General features: G+C 45.1%; 1 protein-coding gene across 8 annotated transcripts in view; it reads right to left on the minus strand.

The window, feature by feature from the left end:
• LOC110503964 (protein turtle homolog B) overlaps positions 1 to 25,472 on the minus strand; it is a 74,017-nt gene extending 48,545 nt beyond the window's left edge. For 4 of the 8 annotated variants that reach the window (XR_016491493.1, XR_016491492.1, XM_021582652.3 and 1 more), the window contains exons 1-2: positions 24,703 to 25,472; positions 4,067 to 4,264 (exon numbers count right to left, since the gene is read on the minus strand). Coding sequence is in view for 4 of the 8 variants with exons in the window: in XM_021582652.3 (XP_021438327.3) it covers positions 4,067 to 4,264; positions 24,703 to 24,766 (262 nt within the window). In the remaining 4 variants the exon portion in view is untranslated. The remainder of the gene's footprint in view (positions 1 to 4,066; positions 4,265 to 24,702) is intronic. The other 4 variants (XR_016491491.1, XR_016491490.1, XM_021582650.3 and 1 more) reach the window with 1 other exon arrangement.
• Between the last annotated feature and the right edge of the window lie 757 nt (positions 25,473 to 26,229).

Raw genomic sequence — 26,229 nt, forward strand, 5'->3', positions numbered from 1 at the left:
GTATCCTTATGTAATACATGTATCACTAGCCACTTTAAACTATGCCACTTTGTTTACATACTCATCTCATTTGTACATACTGTACTCGATACCATCTACTGTATCTTGCCTATGCTGCTCTGTACCATCACTCATTCATATATCCTTATGTACATATTCTTTATCCCCTTACACTGTGTACAAGACAGTAGTTTTGGAATTGTTAGTTAGATTACTTGTTATTACTGCATTGTCGGAACTAGAAGCACAAGCATTTCGCTACACTCGCATTAACATCTGCTAACCATGTGTATGTGACAAATAAAATTTGATTTGATTTGATTGTTATCCTCCACTGAACAATAAGCAAGAACCATCTGCATTGCATGGCAAATATCAGCAAGGCAAGCTTGCACAATTGTACACTCAATTTGCAGTAAATGCTTTAGCTAGCTAGATTATTTACATCCACTGTTCCACAAGACGACAGCCTGGTTTGCTGGTTGTTTCAGGAGTCCCTAAAACAAACAACCAGAATTACAATTACAACACCTTCGCACCCCCCAAAGGTCCCCCGCACTCTCCGCTTCCCCTCCAATGAAATGAATGGGAAGCGGTGTTCCACCGCTCCGCAACCTGTGCTAGTGTATCATTCCGGTCATGCTCGTGACGTGCGCGAGAGGAGAGCGAACAGCATGCGCACACGTCGTGACATGTAGGTAGTCTTTTTAGATTGTCATTATGGAAACAGCTATTTCCAAACCCTTTTCCATAAAAGATTAAGCACTGGGGAACGACTTTCGCATTACTAGAGCGCATTACATAAATCTGCTTGGAGGTGGTTTAAACTGAATTCTAATGTTGACTGCTTAAAGGAAACGGTATCAAGCGAAGTGCTTTGTGCATGCTCAATTCTTGGGTCTGCCCGAGTGGAAATTTGAGATGTAAGTTAAGAAACCCTCACGTGGTTCTTTTTTATGGGGAAAAGTCCTCAATGAAACTGACTTTAGGCTAAATGTGGAGAATTATACATTTGTCTCTGTTGGCCATCAAGTAGCCTATTCATGTATATGCCATTGTAGGCTAACATTTGATCAAATAAATATATTGAAATTACGATATCACTGGAGTTATTGCAAATAAATTTGTGCCGCTTTTGTAGCCTACCTGGAGCTAGCAAACGAATTTAATAAAAAGCCTATAACTTCCGTTTGTTGTTGTTGTAGCCTTGGGTTATTATGAACGCATTAGATTGACTTTAACAGTAGTCAGAATAGGCTGCAGGTAAACACTGGCAGTGGTTGACAAGCATATTCAGTTCATATACATATTATTCATAATTAATTCAGTGCTTGAAATTATGACCCCATCCTCAGTAGCCTATTCCAGCAGGAAATTGAGGAAACAAGCATTTACTGTTGCGAAATCGCCTCACTATTCATGTTGAATAAATCAGTCTGTTAATTTGAACTAAGCAAACTGCTAAATCGTTCAGTTTACATCTTGCCTACATCTTGTCTAGGCTACTGTAGCCGTATTGCTTAATCATACCAGTCAAGCGAGTTAAAGGTACATCCATTGATGGAAAATGATCTGGCGAGTTTAATCAGAGCAAATTATATTTTCTCTTGTCACATATTCAAATTCCTTTATTACGTCATGTCATAGCTTGCAATAATTATTATTTTGTAATGGTCGTCTCAAGTTACTATGATATTCGTTCTTAATTGTCTCGATAACGTTATGGAAAAAGGGTTTATTGTATAGATATGGCAACTCCTCTTGCTGTGAAAATAAATAAATAATTGGCTAGTTTTCAGACCTTTTGCGGAGGTTTTTGAGTGGTCATTGGGCTAGAATTTTTTGCTTGACCTGGCAACCCTGTTCGAAGTTCCCCACAGCTACCTGATGAAGCACAGGGCTTGGAAAAGGAAAGCACTTAGTGTCAATAGTGAAAAAGACTGACTTCTCTTTGAAGGCTCAGGAGATTAATAGGAAATCTAAAAGTAGGAAGTCATGTCACAGAGGATGAGAGAAGTTGAGTAAACCAGGCATGTTGAAATCTGTCTCACAGCTTCCAACCCACTGCATCCACACGGCTTCTGCTACAGCCCTGACAGTCGAGCCAGATGAACTGACTCTCTCCTCTGTTAGATCCGTGCCCTGGGACAAAGATCCTTTTCCAAACTTTGAGATGTATATACGGTATGTACTGTAAGTACTGTTGCTTGTTCGTTCATTTTGAACGTCAGGAAAACATATTGGCGTGGAGGGCAGGCTGGATTGCTCTTCCAGTAGCTCTGCATATAGATGCGATAGATAGCCTTTTACTGGGATGGCTGCGATAACTGACAAAGAAAACGGTGGGTTTTTGTTGAGCAGGAAATCGATAAGGCAAAGGGAAGAGGGTAGAGGAAAGAGGGAGACTGCAGTCTTGCAGTAAAAAGGCGAGGCTTTAAAAGTCAGGTCTATTTTAGCCTGGGTGATAAAGTGCTGAGTAGGGTAGGTGGTGGCGTGAAGGGTAGGGATCGACCTCAGGTTCAATCTGTCACCGAGTGAGAGGCGTGCTGTAAACAGAATTAACAATACTATGTACACATCAGGACCAGCCCTTCCAGGGCATTCACACACACTGTAATCTAACACTACTGCTGCCTACAGTGAATATTGCCCCCTGGGTTTATTAATATCACACATAGGCTTCGATCCATTGCACTGCTGCAATAGCTGTAGAGAGAGGAGAGGAGAGTAGAGCTAAAGAAAGCCATGCAGCTAAACGTTCAGTTCTTTAAAGACCATAATCCCTCTGCAGGCTTTTCCCTGGCTCTGATTGGAGGAGAGCTTGGGAATTGGGTTTGGGTGAGATGTAAGACCAGCCTGTCCCCAAAAATCTTTAACTAAAAATGCACAAACTAAATATCATAGTGTCTGCATTATTGATTGTGTCTTTGCGTTAGTTGGTGCAAAAATAGCTGATTTTAAATGTTAGATTTGCATATCACCTTGGGCAATTGGCTAACACACTAGAGGAGGAGCACTCCATTTCTGTCTAGCACTGATTAAGACACTTGCCGAAGGGTAATATTCAGTCGAACAGTAAAAGTCTGTATTTTCCTCCCTGCAAGAGAGAGGTGTGCCACTCCCAATCCACTTCAACATAAATACAACACATATGATGTGAACCATAACCCCATTATTTAACATAATCTAAGATAGAATCCCTTGTAAAAGATAAGGTCATAGTGGAATTACAAAATACACTTCAGTCTTCAGGTATGCCCATTTAATGCTCACAGACATAGAGGCAGAGAGGCATGAGAAGCTAGCTTACCCCCACATACGAGCTCTGCTACTGTAAAAGGCAATCCGAAACCTCTTATCTCCAGCATGAATACATTTAGATCCAGAAATATAGGATTCATATAGTACATTAAGACACAGAAATATAGGCAGAATACAGTACATTAACACCCAGAAATATAGCAGTACATTGACTGCCTTGCAGGACTAGCCAGTCTAACCGGGCAATGACAGTACATTTAATCTCTGTTCCACCCAGATGAATTATTTATTTGGTGAGAAATGGGAAATGGGGATTCATGAGAATAGCCAGCCAGGCAGATCTTATACAGTGTGCATGTGTGTGTGTGTGTTTGTGTGTGTTTGTGCATGCGTGTGTTAGGCAGCAGGCCACTCTGGCCTAGTGGGCCATGGTAATCTTCAGACACTCCAGACACTCAGCTCCATGTAGACACAGAGAGGATATAGTCCCATAAAACACTCAGGGGAGGTTCTCATGAACCATGGCACAGTCTCAACCATTATCACACTATCACAGCTCTACTGTAACATGGCATCTGTCCCCACAATACACTTTAATCTGAGCTGCAATGTGCGTCAGCGCGTTAGTGCTGCCTCTGTTCTGTTCTTTTCTGTAATTTCATAGCATTGGAACCAGGCTACATGGCAAATGCTCACTAGATCCTTGGCTCTTACCGGTGTACTCTTGGTCAACATGGGGGGGGTGAAAGGCTCTTACCGGTGTACTCTGGGTTGACATGAGGAGAGTAGTCGGCTTGACTCTTACCGGTGTACTCTGGGTCGACATGAGGAGGGTGGAAGCGGAAGCTGATGAAGAAGGGGATGGGCACTCCGAACTTGAACCACTCCACCACGTAGGGGGGCTGCTGGCCGTCCAGGGGAGGGGACACGTCACATCCCAGGATCACGCTCTCTCCAGCGCGCGCCGTCACAAACTGGGGCTCCTCTCTCACTCCGTGGGCAACTAGGGGGAAAAATAGGAGAGGTTATTTTAACCAAAGAGCAGAGGGTCCCTTAAAGAAGGAGGGAGGTAATGGTACAGTATATGTGCTGTACTGTTCTCGACTACTACAGCTGTGCTGACCAAGCAGAGAAGATATTGCTGCTTAGTTTCCCAGTGCCTATAAAACACAAATTCCATTACAGCTACAGTGATTGAAAAAACAGGCCATGTAGCTCGTCAAAACTAAGATTGAACACCCCTGCCTACAGTGTTGGCCCCACTTATAGACCCTGGTAGGTACTTATATGGATCTAGTACAGGACAGTCTGGCTCTGTACAGTTCCCTTGTCGTCATCTCTCCTGGTGAGAGAGAATTCTGTCTGAGGCGTAGGTCGCCTACAGTACTGTAAATAAGTTACCAGCCCAGGCAGCTCTATTGATCAGAGCTGGCTGCTGCTCATATGGGTTTTACTATGAGCGGTACCAGGGCTGGGCTGGCGTTTAGCCATGGATGTCCAGGCACACTGCCGAGGGTTGACCTATCGGACGGCTGAAAGGTCGGCCTACCTGCCTCAGCAGAACGCTCACTCTGGGAATGGATTTTGTCCAGCTGCCTCCCCCGCTCTGCTCTCATTGAGCCAGCCTGGATCTCTGGATCTCCTCCATTAGACTGAGCATTGCCGCCCTTCCACCCTCCCTCACCCCACATCCCCTCGCCCCGGGGGGGAACATCGCTTCAGGGATCAAGAGACATGCTGACGATTCACTCTCCAGAAACACAGGCTGAATAACTTAGCGCTTTCATTAAGACTATTACTTGCATAATGGCTACTAATGTTTTCAGGAAGTACAGCATCCAAGTACAGTAGTGGTAAAGAAAGGCTCCGCCTCAGGATGGGGAAAAGGTAGCAGTACGATTCTCTAGGTAGGTTGCCTTGTGTTGAGTGTGTAAACCAATGTCAGTGTTGTGTAAAATAGGAAGTGCTACGGTTGCCATTGTTCCTTTCCAATTAAACAGTCATGAAGCCTCTGTACCTCTATTACAGGCTCCACCCCTGAAGGTCCTATGCATCAATCAGTGATTGTGTTTACAATTTTAATCTGCTCTATCCGGTAGAAGAGTTAATCCACTTTATTTGATTTAGCCAGCACAGCTTTTGGACTGAAACAGAGCAGATTTAATCAAATTACACTTTTTGTTAAAGTGGAGCTGTGGTCTGCCAGTCACGGGCCTTACTCCTAGAATCTGCTCTGCCATTGTGCCTCTCTGGTAAGCGGTGCAAGGCAGCATAAAAAAACATGGTTTAGAGTTAATGACTGACCCACTGGAACACATGTGCAATACGCCGAGTCACTGGACCCTGCACATGACCACAATTCAGCCTGTAGCTAAGACCTAAAGTCGTAGCTAAACAAACCAGCAACACAGCCTACACAAGCATTGTAAATATACTGAGGCTAAGAAGCCTATAAGTTAGACTCGAAGAGACCATTTACAGGGAAGGGAACGAGTAAAGAGCACCTATTATTGCAATCTAAAGCTAAATATGCATAGACTTATCATGCTTAATTAAAGTAAAGATTAGGCACTTTCAGTGAATATTTTAACTGTGCAAAGCAGCAACGGACACACACTGATAGATGCAGGAAATGGAAGGAGAACATCAGTAGCATCTGACTCAGTGAGAGGGGACTGGGTGGTGATGTCTAGAGGGCGTTAGACATGGTAGACGGGACGGAGTGGTGATGGCTGGAGGATGGTAGACATGGTGGAGGGAACTGAGTGGTGATGGCTGCAGGGTGGTAGACATGGTGGAGGGAACTGAGTGGTGATGGCTGGAGGATGGTAGACATGGTGGAGGGGACTGAGTGGTGATGGCTGGAGGATGGTAGACATGGTGGAGGGGACTGAGTGGTGATGGCTGGAGGATGGTAGACATGGTGGAGGGGACTGAGTGGTGATGGCTGGAGGATGGTAGACATGGTGGAGGGAACTGAGTGGTGATGGCTGCAGGGTGGTAGACATGGTGGAGGGAACTGAGTGGTGATGGCTGCAGGGTGGTAGACATGGTGGAGGGAACTGAGTGGTGATGGCTGCAGGGTGGTAGACATGGTGGAGGGAACTGAGTGGTGATGGCTGCAGGGTGGTAGACATGGTGGAGGGAACTGAGTGGTGATGGCTGCAGGGTGGTAGACATGGTGGAGGGAACTGAGTGGTGATGGCTGCAGGGTGGTAGACATGGTGGAGGGAACTGAGTGGTGATGGCGGCAGGGTGGTAGACATGGTGGAGGGAACTGAGTGGTGATGGCTGCAGGGTGGTAGACATGGTGGAGGGAACTGAGTGGTGATGGCTGCAGGGTGGTAGACATGGTGGAGGGAACTGAGTGGTGATGGCTGCAGGGTGGTAGACATGGTGGAGGGAACTGAGTGGTGATGGCTGCAGGGTGGTAGACATGGTGGAGGGAACTGAGTGGTGATGGCCTTAACACCCTTATTTATTCCACCTTCATAAGATATTAGTTGTGCAGTATACTTTACGCACCCCATATTTCAATCTTAGACTACTCCCATCTCCTCTCAGTTTACACAGCACCCTTTTACCGTGTGTTGGAGCTGCCTAATGACTGGATATATTTTCAGGAAACTAATCTATTCAGTTGTAATGGACAACAAAGTATTTTTCTGACTTATCAGACTTATCAGAGAATTTGATACTTCAAAAGGCTCAGTTTCCTGAAATCGTGCCCTCTTCTATCAATTTAACATATTTTTATTGACTCAACATGTGTCTTCCAGAGTTTTTTTAAGGTAATCATCAACTGTAACCCATGAGCAAAAAGCAATATATTATGTTAGCTACTTTACAAACACTGGTTAAGCTACATGAGCCACCCCTTTCATTTCACACTAGAATTTTTTGTTGTTGAACACTTCACATGTGATCACATGTTTTCACGTGTTGTTTCATGTTCTCACGTTACTTTACATGTTGTCACATTTCATCACATTAACTTCACATGTGATCACATGAAAACATGAAATTCACGTGGTCTATCCCTAAGAGACCAAGCAGGCCAAGTACTATCCACACAAGTTGAGGAATATGAAATATTATCCACATTGTTTGGCTTGAGAACTAAATGCTGTCACATTATAAAGCCTACACTCTGGGCTTGGGGCACAGCGGTGCTGAAACCCATTGTTTCCCTGCAGACAGTTCAGGTTTCAGGAGTTCACGGTTTCTATCTAACATTATTTTTGGATCCCAGAGGAATTACCATAAAGACCCAGGATAATATACTGCCTGGCTAATAACTCCCCAATCGCTTTATGAGATCATCACAAGGGGACGATCAGCACAGGCCCAGTCACTGCTACCGCCATTTTCATTTCCTTAATGGAGACACAGTGACCCGGCAGTGTTTATGGGAACTTTTTCAAGGGAACATATTTATGCTCTCAACAAGACATAAATGCCAGCTGTGCAAATCATGTTACAGGCCCTCTCTGTTCTAACCTCCGCTATATCTTCACAGGCTGAGCTTTTCTCAAAGACCAGGTGTCATCACTGAGGCACCAATACATCTAACAGAAAGATGACAAGTCAATATATTATAGCCTGCCCTATATTAGTTTAGTACTGTAACTAAGATAACAACCTTCTTAGACATCTTTTTTATTTTATTTTTTATTTCACCTTTATTTAACCAGGTAGGCCAATTGAGAACAAGTCCTCATTTACAACTGCAACCTGGCCAAGATAAAGCAAAGCAGTGAGACACAAACAACAACACAGAGTTACACATAAACAAATGTACAGTCTTTAACACAATAGAAAAATCTATGTACAGTGTGTGCAAATGTAGAAGATTAGGGAGGTAAGTCAATAAATAGACCATAGGGGCGAAATGATTACAATTTAGCATTAACACTGGAGTGATAGATGTGCAGATGATGATGTGCAAGTAAAGATACTGGGGTGCAAAAGAGCAACAAGATAAATAACAATATGGGGATGCGGTAGTTGGGTGTGCTATTTACAGATTGGCTGTGTATAGGTACAGTGATCGGTAAACTGCTCTGACAGCTGATGCTTAAAGTTAGAGAGGGAGATATGAGTCTCCAGCTTCAGTGATTTTTGCAATTCGTTCCAGTCATTGGCAGCAGAGAACTGGAAGGAAAGGCGGCCAAATGAGGTGATGGCTTTGGGGATGACCAGTGAAATACACCTGCTGAGTGTGTCCTACTGGTGGGTGTTGCTATGGTGACCAGTGAGCTGAAATAAGGAGGGCTTTACCTAGGAAAGACTTATATTCAGCGGGCTTTACCTAGCAAAGACTTATAGATGACCTGGAGCCAGTGGGTTTGGCCACGAATATGTAGCGAGGGCCAGTCAACAAGAGCATACAGGTCGCAGTGGTGGGTAGTATATGGGGCTTTGGTGACAGAATGGATGGCACTGTGATAAGACTACATCCAGTTTGCTCACTAGAGTGTTGAAGGCTATTTTGTAAATTACATCGCCGAAGTCAAGGATCGGTAGGATAGTCAGTTTTACGAGGATATGTTTGGCAGCATGAGTGAAGGAGGCTTTGTTGCGAAATAGGAAGCCGATTCTAGATTTAGTTTTGGATTGCAGATGCTTAACGTGAGTCTGGACGGAGAGTTTACAGTCTAACCAAACACCTAGGTATTTGTAGTTGTCCACATATTATAAGTCCGAACCATCCAGAGTAGTGATGCTAGTCGGGCAGGCAGGTGCGAGCAGCAATCGGTTGAAGGGAATGCGTTTAGTTTTACTAGCATTGAAAAGTAGTTGGAGGCCACGGAAAGAGTGTTGTATGGCATTGAAGCTCATTTGGAGGTTTGTTAACACAGTGTCCAAAGAAGGGCCAGGTGTATACAGAATGGTGTCGTCTGCCTAGAGGTGGATCAGAGAATCATCAGCAGCAAGAGCGACATCATTGATATATACAGAGAAAAGAGTCGGCCCGAGAATTGAGGGGGCTACAACTGACTTCTTCCGTCGCGACGTCCCTCCAAGGCGCTTCTGCTAGCTTGCTAGCCCCGGCCCACTAGCTGCCTGAATCACCGTGTCTCCGGCCAGCCTGAGCCACTCACTGGACCCCTATGATCACTTGGCTACCCTAATGTCAATATGCCTTGTCCATTGAGGTTTTGGTTAGTAATTATTGCATAATTTCACTGTAGAGCCTCTAGCCCTGCTCAACACGCCTTAGTTCCACCTCCCACACATGCGGTGAGCTCACCTGGTTTAAATTATGTTTCTTGAGACAATATCTCTCTCATCGTCACTCAATGCATAGGTTTATCTCAACTGTATTCACATCCTACCATACCTTTGTCTGTACATTATGCCTTGAATCTATTCTTCCACGCACAGAAACCTGCTCCTTTTACTCTCTGTTCCGAACGTACTAGACGACCAGTTCTTATAGCCTTTAGCCGTAACCTTATCCTACTCATCCTCTGTTCCTCTGGGGATGTAGAGGTTAATCCAGGCCCTGCAGTGCCTAGCTCCACTCCCACTCCCCAGGCACTCTCATTTGTTGACTTCTGTAACCGTAAAAGTCTTGGTTACATGAATGTTAACATTAGAAGCCTCCTCCCTAAGTTAGTTTTATTCTCTGCCTTAGCACACTCTGCCAACCCGGATGTCCTATCCGTGTCTGAATCCTGGCTTAGGAAGACCACCAAAAACCCTGAAATTTCCATCCCTAACTGTAACATTTTCCGACAAGATAGAACTACCAAAGGGGGCGGAGTTGCAATCTACTGCAGAGATAGATGTCTTACTATGCAGGTCTGTGCCCAAACAATTTGAGCTTCTACTTTAAAAAATCCACCTTTCCAGAAACAAGTCTCTCACCATCGCCACTTGCTACCTTCTGCCCCCATCTGTGCCCTGGACACCATATGTGAATTGATTGCCCCCCATCTATCTTCAGAGCTTGTGCTGTTAGGTGACCTAAACTGGGACATGCTTAACACCCCGGCCATCCTATCGATGACGGTGAGGAAAGCACTTTTAAAGAGCAACCTGGCATCCTCTACTGACAGGATGAGATCAATATCCTTCCAGGATACCCGGGCCAGTTCGATTAGAAAGGCCTGCTCACTGAAGTGTTTTAGGGAGAGTTTGACAGTGATGAGGGGTGGTCGTTTGACCGCGGACCCATTACGGACACAGGTAATGAGGCAGTGATCACTGAGATCCTGGTTGAAGACAGAAGAGGTGTATTTAGAGGGCAAGTTGGGCAGGATGATATCTAAGAGTGTGCCTATGGTTACGGATTTAGGGTTGTACCTGGTAGGTTTCTTAATAATTTGTGTGAGATTAAGGGCATCTAGTTTAGATTGTAGGATGGCTGGGGTGTTAAGAATATCCTAGTTTAGGTCACCTAACAGTACGAACTCTGAAGATAGATGGGGGGCAATCAATTCACATATGGTGTCCAGGTCACAGCTGGGGGCTGAGGGGGGGCTGTAACAAGCGGCAACAGTGAGAGACTTGTTTCTGGAAAAGTAGATTTTTAAAAGTAGAAGCTTGAATTGTTTGGGCACAGACCTGGATAGTATGACAGAACTACGTAGGCTATCTCTACAGTAGTTTGCCACTCCGCCCCTTTGGCAGTTCTATCTTGTCGGAAAATGTTGTAGTTGGGGATGGAAATTTCAGAATTTTTGGTGGCCTTCCTAAGCCAGGATTCAGACACGGATAGGACATCAGGGTTGGTGGAGTGTGCTAAAGCAGTGAATAAAACAAACTTATGGAGGAGGCTTCTGATGTTAACATGCATGAAACCAAGGCTTTTACGGTTACAGAAGTCAACAGATGAGAGCGCCTGGGGAATAGGAGTGGTGCTGGGGGCTGCAGGGCCTGGGTTAACCTCTACATCACCAGAGGAACAGAGGAGGAGGAGTAGTAGGATAAGGGTACGGCTACAGGCTATAAGAACTGGTTATCTAGTGCATTCGGAACAGGAGCATATTTCTGGGCGTGGAAGAATAGATTCAAGGCATAATGTACAGACAAGGGAATGGTAGGATGTGAGTACAGTGGAGGTAAATATGTGCATTGAGTGATGATGAGAGAGGTTTTGTCTCTAGAGGCACCATTTAAGCCAGGTGAGGTCACCGCATGTGTGGGGGCCGGCTCTACAGTGAAATAAGACAATAATAAATGACCAAAACAGCAATAGACAAGGCATATTGACATTAGGGAGAGGCATGTGTAGCCGATTGATCATAGGGTCTAATGAGCAGCAGTAGGTGAGTCAGGGAGCCGTTCGGTAGTCGCTACTATGCTAGGCGAGCTGGAGACACACCGATTCAGACAGCTAGCGGGCCGGGGTTAGCAGATGGGCCTTCGGCGACGTCGCAATGGAAAAATCTGTTGAAACCATCTCGGACAATTACGTCGGCAGACCAGTCGTGATGGATCGGCAGGGCTCCGTGTTGGCAATAAAGGGTCCAGGCCAATGGGCAAAAGAGTTATTGAAGCCCAAGAATTAGCTGGTAGACCTCTTCAGCTAGCCCAAAGATGGGCCTAGCTCGAGGCTAGCTCAAGGCTAACTGGTGCTTGCTTCAGGACAAAGGAATTGGCCAATAGTAGCCACTCGAATGCAGCTAGCTAGCTGTGATGGTCCAGTATAATGGACCAGGGTTTGTGGCAGGAATCCGGTGATGAGGTAGAGAAAAAGCAGTCCGATATGCTCTGGGTTGTTATCGCGCTGTGCAGACTGGCAGGTATTGACCGAGCTGAAGCTGGTTGATGTCCGAGTTAACGGTGAAGACCGCTAGCAGTGGCTAACTGACTACTAGCTAGTAGCTAGTTAGCTGGCTAGCTTCTGATGGGGGTGATGGAAAGTGAGATTAAAATATACACTAAATATATACGGGGGAAAAACAAGGAAAACGAATATGTACACAGGACAAGACGGGACAAGACAAATACACGTCCGACTGCTACGCCATCTTGGAAAACATATAATTCAGCAACTACCTACAAGTATCCTAACTCCTAACTACAAGTAACAGTAGTGCTGATCCTGCTCATAATGAATTCCTGAAGGGACGACTTTATCCAGTACACTATGCTGCTGTCTGCATTTGCAGGTAAATTAGCTAAATCAGAGGCAGTCTATGTCCCAGAGCACAATGCAGGAGAATAATTCCAGATTATTTGGCATCAGTTAAATAGGCATGTTCACTACCAACACTAAAGCCAGTTACTCACTGCAAGCAGCCTACTTCTTTTGCAGCTCACTTAATCAATCAAATGAATCTGTTCCGAGTCAATCAGCATCTGTCCAGAGCAGAACATGAATGTTCACAGTAGAACATCGGGGACAGTTAGGAGTTAAATCCGCTGGAGATTTCAACCAGCCTATTCGAGCCGCAGCAACGATAATGGCACTTGCATGAAAAGTACCCTTTACTGTACTTGCAATAATGATCACAGATTTGCGTGTGTGGACTCTCCAGGAACTTTGGGCTGTAATTATGCAGCTAGAACAATAGCTGTGAAATATTTTGACATTATCGAAGTCCAATGTAATAAGAGATCATATAAAATCTGAATAAATATACATAATAAATGTACTACATTTGGAGACTTGGGGTTTTCATGTCACCCCAGGATGCCTAAATCATCTTCCTGACACTGACTCAATCTGTGACAAATCTACCATCAAAACATTACAAGGGAGTGGATGGGAAACAGAAGTGCTTTGGATCCTGGCAGTGCTACAGCACTACAACCCACTATCACAAATTATCCTGAAATAGACACCAATTACTTGGGAAATTCATGACACACAAAAAGTAAAACATTTTGTGTCCACCACATTATACAGTATACAGTGCATTTTAATCACAGATAAAGGCAGTAGGTTACTTAAGACAGAAACGATAGGAGGGAGGTTTGTTTGGGGAGGATGGGTGGGCGCATAATGTGAATGTCTAGCAACCCAAACGGGGCGTGTTCAAATCACATGATGGACAACATTTTATCCACTTTGTAACTACTTACAATTTGTTTTACTACTTAGATAGCATGTTAGCTAACCCTTTAACTACTTAGCTAGCATGTTACCTAACACTAACCTTAACCACTAATCCTAACCTTAACCCCTAGCCTAGCTAACGTTAGCCACCTAGCTAAAGTTAGCCACATTAAATTGGAATTAGTTATTAAGAAAATTGTGTGGTGGACACAATTTTTAAAAACTTTTTCATGTGCCTGTCACAAATTTCTAATTCACGATAATCTGTGATATGAAATCAGGTATTGAGCAAAGGTGAATATGACACTACAAGCACTTCAGTACCAGCACACACATGGTTATGGTGTATGTGATGCAAGGATATGAGCACAGATTAAACTGGACAGAACACACAATGTCCTGGATGTAATGGAATATAGACTAGAGTAGAGAATGAATCTCAAGGACGTGCAGCGACTGGGCTGGATGGGCCACTGACAGGGTGGTAATTGAATGCCAGCCTGCATGTGCTGAAGGTCACATCAGAGAACAGTGTGTGTGTGTGTGTGTGTGTGTGTGTGTGTGTGTGTGTGTGTGTGTGTGTGTGTGTGTGTGTGTGTGTGTGTGTGGAGGTGTGTGTGGCAATGAGGTGCAATGCAATGAGTGTAGTCAGGACACATGGATAGGAGTGTCTAGGCTGCACACAGAGAAACAGCATGGATAGCTAACATGGACACTTACATACAGGGACACATACATTAATGACAGATGACCACCTCCTACACAGGCAGTGTGAGACAATGATATGAGTGAACCAACGTCATAGACTGACCAGAAGCTGTGTGACTCACTCTCAGTTACACCCACTGGCGCCACATGGAGTCTGTCAAACCCAAGCTCAGCGTAGTACTACCAGACAGTCAGCCTCAGTAAAAATACTGGTGTTGAATATAAGTCATCCCAGAACACACTGACAACCTAACATCAAAGTGTGACATACAAGTACAAAAGCCAATCCTATCCTCGTTGAGCTACTTATCAAACAAACATTGTAATAGCTGCCCTATAAATAGCTTTCCTAAAGAAATCTGGATTTGTGGCACTAATACAAAAACATAAACCATATGAAAAGACAAACACAGACTGCAATCGAGAGGAATACATTACAGTGATAGTGATGCAGGGTGAGGCAGAAGGCAGGAAAGACAGACGGTGACAGAGCAAATGGGAGAGGAGAGACTTAATCATGACCTTTATAAATGGTAACATTATGTATTTGATCATGCAGGATCCTGGGCACCACAGAGTGGTATTGTAGTTGAATAAAGGAGAAGTCTAACATCACTGGAAAATGAATGAACCTTTAACCACTCTTCACAGAGAGGGAGACCTGAACAAAGATTAACAATAAGCAAACTGACAAAATAAAGGAAACACCTACATAAAGTGTTTTAATAGGGTGTTGGGCACCACGAACCAGAAAAGCTTCAACAATGAGCTGACACCTTGGCATAGATTCTACAAGTGTCTGGAACTCTATTGGAGGGATGCGACGCCATTCTTCCACAAGAAATTCCATTATTTCGTGTTTTGATGACGGTGTTGGAAAACACTCTGTCAGGCACCACTCCAGAATCTCCCATAAGTGTTTAATTGGGTTGAGATCTGGTGACTGAGATGGCCATGGCATATGGTTCACATTGTTTTCATGCACATCAAACCATTCAGTTACCACTCGTGCCCCGTGGATGTCATCCTATGGGGGCATAGCTATGGTTGCCAAAATAATGGTCTGCCCACCATTTTTATACATGACCCTAATAATGATGGGATGTTAATTGCTTAATTATCTCAGGAACCACACCTGTGTGGAAGCACCCACTTTCAATATACTTTGTATCCCTCATTTACTCAAGTGTTTCCATTATTTTGGCAGTTACCTGTATGTCAAGTAGGTTACTTAACAACCTCTCCAAAATCTCTAACTGAGTACTGATAACATCTATACGTAAAAGTGATGACAACAGAGGGAAAAAATGCTCTTTCTTATTATCAGGAATAAGGCTGCAAAATTCCAGGAACATTCAATAGGTTCCCTGGTTTTACCGAAATCCCGGTTGTAGGATTCCCCGGAATCAGGAGGGAATAAGTAGGAATTCCAGAATTCTTCAACCTGGATTTCTGGAAAACAAGGGAATTTCTAGAAAATTCTGGGAATTTTGCAACCCTAAGCTGGAATCAGCCCTAAACTGGAATCAGCCATAAACTGGAATCAGCCCTAAACTGGAATCAGCCCTAAACTGGAATCAGCCCTAAACTGGAATCAGCCCTAAACTGGAATCAGCCATAAACTGGAATCAGCCATAAACTGGAATCAGCCCTAAACTGGAATCAACCCTAAGCTGGAATCAGCCCTAAACTGTAATCAGCCCTAAACTGGAATCAGCCCTAAGCTGGAATCAGCCCTAAACTGGAATCAGCCATAAACTGGAATCAGCCCTAAACTGGAATCAGCCCTAAACTGGAATCAGCCCTAAACTGTAATCAGCCATAAACTGTAATCAGCCCTAAACTGGAATCAGCCCGAAACTGGAATCAGCCCTAAGCTGTAATCAGCCCTAAACTGGAATCAGCCCTAAACTGGAATCAGCCCTAAACTGGAATCAGCCCGAAACTGGAATCAGCCCTAAGCTGGAATCAGCCCTAAGCTGGAATCAGCCCTAAACTGGAATCAGCCCTAAATTGGAATCAGCCCTAAACTGGAATCAGCCCTAAACTGGAATCAGCCCTAAACTGGAATCAGCCCTAAACTGGAATCAGCCCTAAACTGGAATCAGCCATAAACTGGAATCAGCCCTAAACTGGAATCAGCCCTAAGCTGGAATCAGCCCTAAACTGGAATCAGCCCTAAACTGGAATCAGCCCTAAGCTGGAATCAGCCCTAAACTGGAATCAGCCCTAAACTGGAATAATCGCAGCCTCTCTCTCTCTACATTATGATTTAAAAAATACCCTTCATGACAGGGAACACATTATGCAGATTAGAAATTCTATACTTTACCTTCTACTCGATATCAGCTAGTGGGCCCTTCCTTCTATGCACAACATATGCTATTGAGCACAGCACACTCCCCTACATGAAAAGCAGCCTCATGAACAATACATCCTACACAGGCTGCCCACTACTACACAACACAGACAAGAGGCCATGCCACCACAGGCGAGCTGCCTACTATCTCTGAAACACCAGTGGCATTCATCTGACAGACAGAGATCTGGGTGGCATATACCTTTTAAAACACATCTTTAGCCTGACAGCACAGTGGCGTGAGCCAGCCCAGCCTAGTCAGTCTCTCTCCCCTCCACTCTCTGGCCCTCTGTAGCTGCATGTCCCCCTCAGACAAGCACAGACCAATTAAGGAAGGGCCCCAGCCCTCACTCAACAATTAGCTGACACCTGCTTTTGCCTGGGCACTGGGCACAGAGAGGGGGTGTGAAACGGGCCAGGCGTGCCAGAGGCCCAAAGGCCAGCTCAACACTGTGAAGCACTGCCAGAGGCCCAAAGGCCAGCTCAACACTATGAAGCACTGCCAGAGGCCCAAAGACCAGCTTAACACTGTGAAGCACTGCCAGAGGCCCAAAGGCCAGCTCAACACTGTGAAGCACTGCCAGAGGCCCAAAGGCCAGCTCAACACTGTGAAGCACTGCCAGAGGCCCAAAGGCCAGCTCAACACTGTGAAGCACTGCCAGAGGCCCAAAGGCCAGCTCAACACTGTGAAGCACTGCCAGAGGCCCAAAGGCCAGCTCAACACTGTGAAGCACTGCCAGAGGCCCAAAGGCCAGCTCAACACTGTGAAGCACTGCCAGAGGCCCAAAGGCCAGCTCAACACTGTGAAGCACTGCCAGAGGCCCAAAGGCCAGCTCAACACTGTGAAGCACTGCCAGAGGCCCAAAGGCCAGCTCAACACTGTGAAGCACTGCCAGAGGCCCAAAGGCCAGCTCAACACTGTGAAGCACTGCCAGAGGCCCAAAGACCAGCTCAACACTGTGAAGCACTGCACCCTTACAGGAAATCAGGATATACGGAGGGTGGTTGTAAGTCACTGACATTTCCCCCATGCTAACACGGATCGAGTCACATAGACTCAACTTCCTTCCTTTTTTAAACAAGTAGTAGATTCTTCAGTCATAATAACCTTGATGATTTACATCAAGAAGCATGCTTATTAGCACTTTCATATGGCTTGTCTAATTGCAGTTGGTTATGGAAAATTATGTTTATTCAACATCGATAAATCAAAGAAATTGCACTGCCCTCAAGAACAAGTGTGAGTGATGGAATCTGCTCAATAAATGTCTCTTTTCTTTTCTCTCTCTCTGTCTCTACCCTCTCTATCTGTGTGTCTACCCTCTCTCTCTCTGTCTCTACCCTCTCTCTGTCTCTCTCTGTCTCTACCCTTTCTCTCTGTCTCTACCCTCTCTCTCTGTCTCTACCCTCTCTCTCTGTGGCTCTACCCTCTCTCTCTCTCTACCCTCTCTCTCTGTGTCTCTAACCTCTCTCTCTGTCTCTAACCTCTCTCTGTCTCTACCCTCTCTCTGTCTCTACCCTCTCTCTGTCTTTACCCTCTCTCTCTAACCTCTCTCTATGTCTCTACCCTCTCTCTCTCTACCCTCTCTCTGTGTCTCTACCCTCTCTCTCTCTGTGTCTCTACCCTCTCTCCCTGTGTCTCTACCCTCTCTCTCTGTCTCGACCCTCTCTCTCTGTCTCTACCCTCTCTCTCTCTCTCTCTCTCTCTCTCTCTCTCTCTCTCTGTCTCTACCCTCTCTCTCTTTGTGTCTCTACCCTCTCTCTCTAACCTCTCTCTCTCTCTCTCTCTGTCTCTACCCTCTCTCTCTGTCTCTACCCTCTCTCTGTCTCTACCCTCTCTCTCTAACCTCTCTCTGTGTCTCTACCCTCTCTCCCTGTGTCTCTACCCTCTCTCTCTGTCTCGACCCTCTCTCTCTGTCTCTCCCCTCTCTCTCTCGCTCTCTCTCTGTCTCTACCCTCTCTCTCTGTCTCTTTCCTCTCTCTGTCTCTACCCTCTCTCTGTCTCTACCCTCTCTCTCTAACCTCTCTCTATGTCTCTACCCTCTCTCTCTCTGTGTCTCTACCCTCTCTCCCTGTGTCTATACCCTCTCTCTCTGTCTCGACCCTCTCTCTCTGTCTCTACCCTCTCTCTCTCTCTCTGTCTCTACCCTCTCTCTGTGTCTCTACCCTCTCTCTCTAACCTCTCTCTCTAACCTCTCTCTCTTTGTCTCTACCCTCTCTCTCTGTCTCTACCCTCTCTCTCTCTGTCTCTACCCTCTCTCTGTCTCTACCCTCTCTCTCTCTCTGTCTCTACCCTCTACCTCTGTCTCTACCCTCTACCTCTGTCTCTACCCTCTACCTCTGTCTCTACCCTCTACCTCTGTCTCTACCCTCTCTCTGTCTCTACTCTCTCTCTGTCTCTACTCTCTCTGTCTCTACTCTCTCTGTCTCTACCCTCTCTCTCTGTCTCTACCCTCTCTCTCTCTGTGTCTCTACCCTCTCTCTCTCTGTGTCTCTACCCTCTCTCTCTGTCTCTACCCTCTCTCTCTAACCTCTCTCTATGTCTCTACCCTCTCTCTATCTACCCTCTCTCTGTGTCTCTACCCTCTCTCTCTGTGTGTCTCTACCCTCTCTCCCTGTGTCTCTACCCTCTCTCTCTGTCTCGACCCTCTCTCTCTGTCTCGACCCTCTCTCTCTGTCTCTACCCTCTCTCTCTCTCTCTCTCTCTCTGTCTCTACCCTCTCTCTCTGTCTCTACCCTCTCTCTCTTTGTGTCTCTACCCTCTCTCCCTGTGTCTCTACCCTCTCTCTCTGTCTCGACCCTCTCTCTCTGTCTCTACCCTCTCTCTCTCTATCTCTCTCTCTCTCTGTTTCTACCCTCTCTCTCTGTCTCTAACCTCTCTCTGTCTCTACCCTCTCTCTGTCTCTACCCTCTCTCTCTAACCTCTCTCTATGTCTCTACCCTCTCTCTCTCTACCCTCTCTCTGTGTCTCTACCTTCTCTCTCTGTGTCTCTACCCTCTCTCCCTGTGTCTCTACCCTCTCTCTCTGTCTCGACCCTCTCTCTCTGTCTCTACCCTCTCTCTCTCTCTCTCTGTCTCTACCCTCTCTCTCTGTCTCTACCCTCTCTCTCTAACCTCTCTCTCTTTGTCTCTACCCTCTCTCTCTGTCTCTACCTTCTCTCTCTGTCTCTACCCTCTCTCTCTAACCTCTCTCTCTTTGTCTCTACCCTCTCTCTCTCTGTCTCTACCCTCTCTCTCTCTGTCTCTACCCTCTCTCTCTCTGTCTCTACCCTCTCTCTGTCTCTACCTTCTCTCTCTCTCTCTCTACCCTCTCTCTCTCTGTCTCTACCCTCTCTCTCTCTGTCTCTACCCTCTCTCTGTCTCTACCTTCTCTCTCTCTCTGTCTCTACTCTCTCTGTCTCTACTCTCTCTGTCTCTACCCTCTCTCTCTGTCTCTACGCTCTCTCTCTGTGTCTCTACCCTCTCTCTCTCTGTGTCTCTACCCTCTCTCTCTGTCTCTACCCTCTCTCTGTCTCTACCCTCTCTCTGTCTCTACCCTCTCTCTCTAACCTATCTCTATGTCTCTACCCTCTCTCTATCTACCCTCTCTGTGTCTCTACCCTCTCTCTCTTTGTGTCTCTACCCTCTCTCCCTGTGTCTCTACCCTCTCTCTCTGTCTCGACCCTCTCTCTCTGTCTCTACCCTCTCTCTCTCTCTCTCTCTCTCTCTCTGTCTCTACCCTCTCTCTCTGTCTCCACCCTCTCTCTCTGTCTCTACCCTCTCTCTGTCTCTACCCTCTCTCTGTCTCTACCCTCTCTCTCTAACCTCTCTCTATGTCTCTACCCTCTCTCTGTGTCTCTACCCTCTCTCTCTCTGTGTCTCTACCCTCTCTCTCTCTGTGTCTCTACCCTCTCTCCCTGTGTCTCTACCCTCTCTCTCTGTCTCGACCCTCTCTCTCTGTCTCTGCCCTCTCTCTCTCTCTCTCTCTGTCTCTACCCTCTCTCTCTGTCTCTACCCTCTCTCTCTAACCTCTCTCTCTTTGTCTCTACCCTCTCTCTCTGTCTCTATCCTCTCTCTCTCTGTCTCTACCCTCTCTCTCTCTGTCTCTACCCTCTCTCTCTCTCTGTCTCTACCCTCTACCTCTGTCTCTACCCTCTACCTCTGTCTCTACCCTCTCTCTCTCTCTGTCTCTACCCTCTCTCTCTCTCTGTCTCTACCCCCTCTCTCTCTCTGTCTCTACCCTGTCTCTCTCTCTGTCTCTACCCTCTTTCTCTCTCAGTCTCTACCCTCTTTCTCTCTGTCTCTACCCTCTCTCTCTGTCTCTACTCTCTCTCTCTCTGTCTCTACCCTCTCTCTCTACCCTCTCTCTCTCTCTGTCTCTACCCTCTCTCTCTCTGTCTCTACCCTCTCTCTCTGTCTTTACCCTCTCTCTCTGTCTCTACCCTCTCTCTCTACCCACTCTCTCTCTGTCTCTACCCTCTCTCTCTACCCACTCTCTCTCTGTCTCTACCCTCTCTCTCTCTGTCTCTACCCTCTCTCTTTACCCTCTCTTTCTCTCTCTCTACCCTCTCACTCTGCCACACTCAGTCTCCCTCACTATGTCAATAACACTACATTACATCTCTTAAATTCTGCTGAGATGAATAATATGACTGTTATTTTTCCCTATTTAAATCTTTGGAACCTCCCTGTTCAATGATGGAATCATTTTCCCTCTTGACTGCCTGAGCGGTGCATGCGGTTTTACTGCCCCTGGGATTCTCGTGAGACTCATGAGACCCTTCCCTTTTTCCACATTTTGTTACATTACAGCCTTATTACATGTATTTTTTCCCTTGTCAATCTGCATAATACCCCATAACAACAAAGCGAAAACAGGTTGTTAGATTGATGAGGAAAAAAACTATTGAATCCATTTTAGAATAAGGCTGCAATGTAACAAAATGTGGAAAAAGTCAAGGGGTCTGAAAACTTTTTGAATGCTCTGTATATTTCAAATATATATGGGGGATTGGAAATGATGCAGACAATTACATTGATAGAAGCCACAATCTATTTCCAATATTAAAGCTGATCCACCCCCTAAAAAATAAAAAATAAATTAAGAAAAGAGGACTGGGGGCTTCAATCAGGCCTGTTCCTCATACTGGCTTTCCCAGAATGCTCCAGGCGTTGTTTGCAGGGAGATTCCACTGGGAGCGAACTGGCCGAGGCGAGAGGAGTGGTTGCAGCAGAAAGAGCTGGCACATGCCCAGTGCTGTGCTGGCAGAAGTCTGCCTTCCACAGCTTGAGCACAGGGCTTTCTCTAGGCTGGGTTTACAAGCTTTCCTCCCATGATTGGGAGAGTAAATAGAGCATATGCCTGACAGTGAATGAGTGAGGGTATAGGTTGTGTGTCCGAGTGAATGTGGGCTCCCGAGTGGCGCAGCGGTCTAAGGCACTGCTTCTCAGTGCAAGAGGCGTCACTACAGACACCCTGGTTTGAATCCAGGCTGTATCACAACCGGCCGTGATTGGGAGTCCCATAGGGTGCTGCACATTTGGCCCAACATCGCCCTGGCTTTGGCCGGTGTAGGCTGTCATTGTACATAAGAATTTGTTCTTAACGGACTTGCCTAGTTAAATAAATAGAAAAAATGCATGTGAGTGAGGTATCTGTAGGTGAATGGGTGCTATAGACGAGTGAATGATATCAGAGAACGGTAGAACGGTTGAATGAATGAGTGAGAGAGAAGAGACTAGATGTGGGACTGACTGTATCCTTCTCTCAGGCAGGGGAAAGCAGTAATGGTACAGTAGGATGAAACACATAGTGCCGGAGACTGTGAATGGAGTAATTTCCTTTTAAACTTGAGTCAATTCAGGAGATAAATTCAAATGTAATTAATGCCCATAGTTTGTTACAAGGAACATTTTTTCTGAATTGATTGGAAATGGAAATGGATTGACCCCAACCTTGCTAGGGGCACTAACCTCTACCCTGACATCTTACTTCATCTACCAACATGCCTAACACAGAGATAGCAAAAGCAACAGGCAAAGGATGCAGACATCCTTAGAAAGTATACCAATTGTATTAATATTTCTCCACAAAAGCTGTTTAAACTAATATTTACATAGGTGGTTTTCAGATTTGTACAATCACATTTCAGCGGTTGACATTTCTCTAAAACAGTTTTTATGCAATAATAAATCCTAAGCCTAACCATTGAGGCCTAAACCAACAGAGTAACAACAACATGCATGGGGGGATTAAAAAGTAAAACCAACATTGTATAGCCACTGGTAATACCTATTTCAGGGATGGAACAGACAACCCTGAATGTTACCACTACATGAGAGACCAGGGCAGGTATTTCATTATCAAAGAAACTGCAAGAAAGGAAATAATAATGTATGTTTTGACTAAACTAAAATCTAATTATGTTTCATATATAAAAAACTCTTTATATTGTGTCGAACCCCTGGCCCTCACAAATCATACAAATTAACAATTCTAATCCTCAGTTGTCAAATGAGACAGAAAGCAGAGTAATTTTAGACAGAGGATGAGGGGTCATTGAGCTCAGTCATCATCACGTGACAGCTGGAGAAATCACTCCCCCATCTGGACACTATTGGAAGAGCAAGGTTAAATCAGTCCATGGGTCAACACAGTGTTTTCATTCAAATGTGAACAAACTTGCAGAATTGATATTGTAAATGTTAAACATTCCTTGCTCCGCTCCAGACCATTTGGTAAACACCTCTGATGGCCAGGGCACCCTTCACAACGCCCCTATCCACATCGACTGGACCGCAGTGGAGAAGGTGAAAAGCTTCAAGTTCCTCGGCGTACACATCACCGATGATCTGACATGGTCCACCCACACAGACAGTGTGGTGAAGGAGGCTGAAGAAATTTGGCTTGGCCCCTAAGACCCTCACAAACTTTTACAGATGCACAATTGAGAGCATCCTGTTGGGCTGGATCACCCACCGCCTGGTACGGCAACTGCACTGCCCGCCACCACAGGGCTCTCCAGAGGGTTGTGTGGTCTGCCCAACACATCTCCGGGGCACACTGCATGCCCTCCATAACACCTACAGCACCCGAAGTCACAGGAAGGCCAAAAAGATCATCAAGGACATCAACCACCCGAGCCACAGTCTGTTCACCCCGCTACCATCCAGAAGGCGAGGTCAGTACAGGTGCATCAAAGCTGGGACCGAGAGACTGAAAAACAGCTTCTATCTCAAGGCCATCAGACTGTTAAATAGCCATCACTAGCCGGCTACCACCCGGTTACTCAACCCTGCACCTTAGAGGCTACTGCCCTATATACATAGACATGGAATCACTGGTCACTTTAATAATGGAACACTGGTCAATTTAGTAAAGTTTACATACTGCTTTACTCATCTCATATGTATATACTCTATTCTACTGTATTTTAGTCAAAGCCACTCCGACATTGCTCATCTTAATATTTATATATTTTTTAACTCCATTATTTTACTGTAGATTTGTGTGTATTGTTGTGAATTGTTAGATACTACTGCACTGTTGGAGCTAGGAACACAAGCATTTCACTACACCCGCAAAAACATCTGCTAAATATGTGTATGTGACCAATACAATTTGATTAGATTTTATTTGAATTGTCAGTTACTGACACATCACACACAGCAGTTACATACCCTCTGAAATTGAATTTAGACAGACAATATTCATAACATTAAATGAACACATTCATGCACATACAAATTCCAATGTTATATGACAATATTTCTGCATTTCGTGACGAGTTACTTTCCCATATTGGAAACTAGTGTAGCGTCACACCCCTTTTGGGAAAATGATCACATTTGAGACTGCTGACACCTCTACTGATCATGACAGATTTTTTTCTAAAGCAAATAACAGAACAAAATGTATTTTGGGCCTTTTTTCTGACACATCTGAAACACATGCTCCTGGCTGTATAGGCTACTATCACCGACCATAGCACTATGTACTTACAGTACAGACAGTAATATGCTCGTAGTATTTCTCTGCTCAAATAACGGAGCAATTATTTTATACAGAATTATGCAATATGTCTCACATCTTTCCTTTCAAATGTGAGATTTTACTCTTAAGGCTGTATTACATAATTATATAATTACATGATAAGGAGTAGGCTAATATTTAACTAAATTATTTAGAAAAAAACAATTAACCAAGGCACAACTTTCACGTGACTAGAGGAAATGCAGCCATTTAAATCAATGAAATACAGCTATTGCGTTAATCTACCAATATAGAATGAGCATGCTATGCAAAGGCCAGCGGCAAACCCACATGCAGTCGCTCAAAATCATATATTATGGACGGCACAAAATATATTGCACTTCAACTCACCTTGAGCGGCCGTTCCTCTGGTGCTGAAAACACTTGCTATCAAAGTGGCCACATACCAAATCATAGTACTATTGCCGACCAGCTATTACCACGCAAAGTGCCCCGTTCAACGGATCTTTCATATTCGACATTGCACAGCGCGCGCTCTTATCGATGCCTTTTTATTCATATTCTATGCACTTTCCTCTCCGTGATTCCCTTCATCCCTTCCCTCCCCCGTCCTTCCGTCCGCATCCTCTCCCGAAGAGACAGAGCACCTGCACCGCCGCGATTGTAGTAGACGGAACTGTTTTACGAGCGCATAGTGAAACCAAGTGTGATATTTTACCCAAAAGCTCCGCCTTTTCTTTCTTTGGATTGGTTGCTGATAGAGGATTTGGGGCGTGTATTGGTTATTATTCCGCCCCTTACTATGCGAATGACAGGAGAACATACGCGTACCAATTCAAGGTGAGTTGAAGCGTGCCGTAGTAGTAGAACCGCAGTATCATGCGCATTGACAGAGAGCAGAGTCCGCATCTTTAAACGCCTGCCTTGAAGTGTTCCTTAACAAGTGCCACCATCATTGTTAAATACCGACCAGTCTATTGAGAGCCTTTGAACATGCATTCATTATTCATGTCAATGTTGGCATATCTATTCATGCTGCGAGCTACGATGGTGATGCGCAAGAGCCATGATGCCTGTGCTGTGCCTGAGTCTCTCCTTCTGTCTGTCGCTCATTCACAGCCTCGAGCAGTGGTCATGTCGCTGTCACCGGGTTAAAACGTTCCTTTTCTGCTACTACAACCTCAGTTAATGTGTTGGGTGTGGCGACAGATGCCAACATTGTTTTACCCCTGTTTATTCGAGGACGGCAGGGAGGTTGCCTTGTCAGCTACTGCTCCCAATCCATCTGTAGCCTAGCTACAGCTGGCATAGCGTTGAAACCGTATCAGCACGCTCATTTTACATCTCCATTCAGTGGAAATGTGGAGAGATATGAAGATACACTTTTTCCAAACACTGCACATGACATAAACAAATCAAAATGATAGAAATTATTTTTTTATATACCTCAGAAAAATAATCTAGAATCTAATGTACTTCTCCATCAATTCAAAATGGTGTTATTTTCCTCTCCATATATGGATAAAAGCAGTTTATATGGTTTTCAGTATCTTTAAGGTATTTACTCTGTCTTATTCCAGTGAATGATAGGCTTAATATTGCACATGTAGTTTCCTCAGCTAAATGATAGCAATTCAGAAAGTGTGGCTTTAAAGGTGTCAGCTCCTGCTTATCATGACACACAACGTAATTGTTTCACTGACTACTCCCCAGAATTATGGACAGATACACTGCATTCAGAAAGTATTCAGATCACTTGACTTTTTCCACATGTTGTTAGGTTACAGCCTTATCCTGCCATCCAGGACCTCTATACCAGGCGGTGTCAGAGGAAGGCCCTAAAAATTGTTAGACTCCAGCCACCCTAGTCATAGACTGTTCTCTCTGCTACCGCACGGCAAGCGGTACCGGAGCGCC

Source organism: Oncorhynchus mykiss, chromosome 24 (assembly GCF_057628025.1).
Source record: "Oncorhynchus mykiss isolate SJ-2025 chromosome 24, ASM5762802v1, whole genome shotgun sequence".
NCBI lineage: Eukaryota > Metazoa > Chordata > Actinopteri > Salmoniformes > Salmonidae > Oncorhynchus > Oncorhynchus mykiss.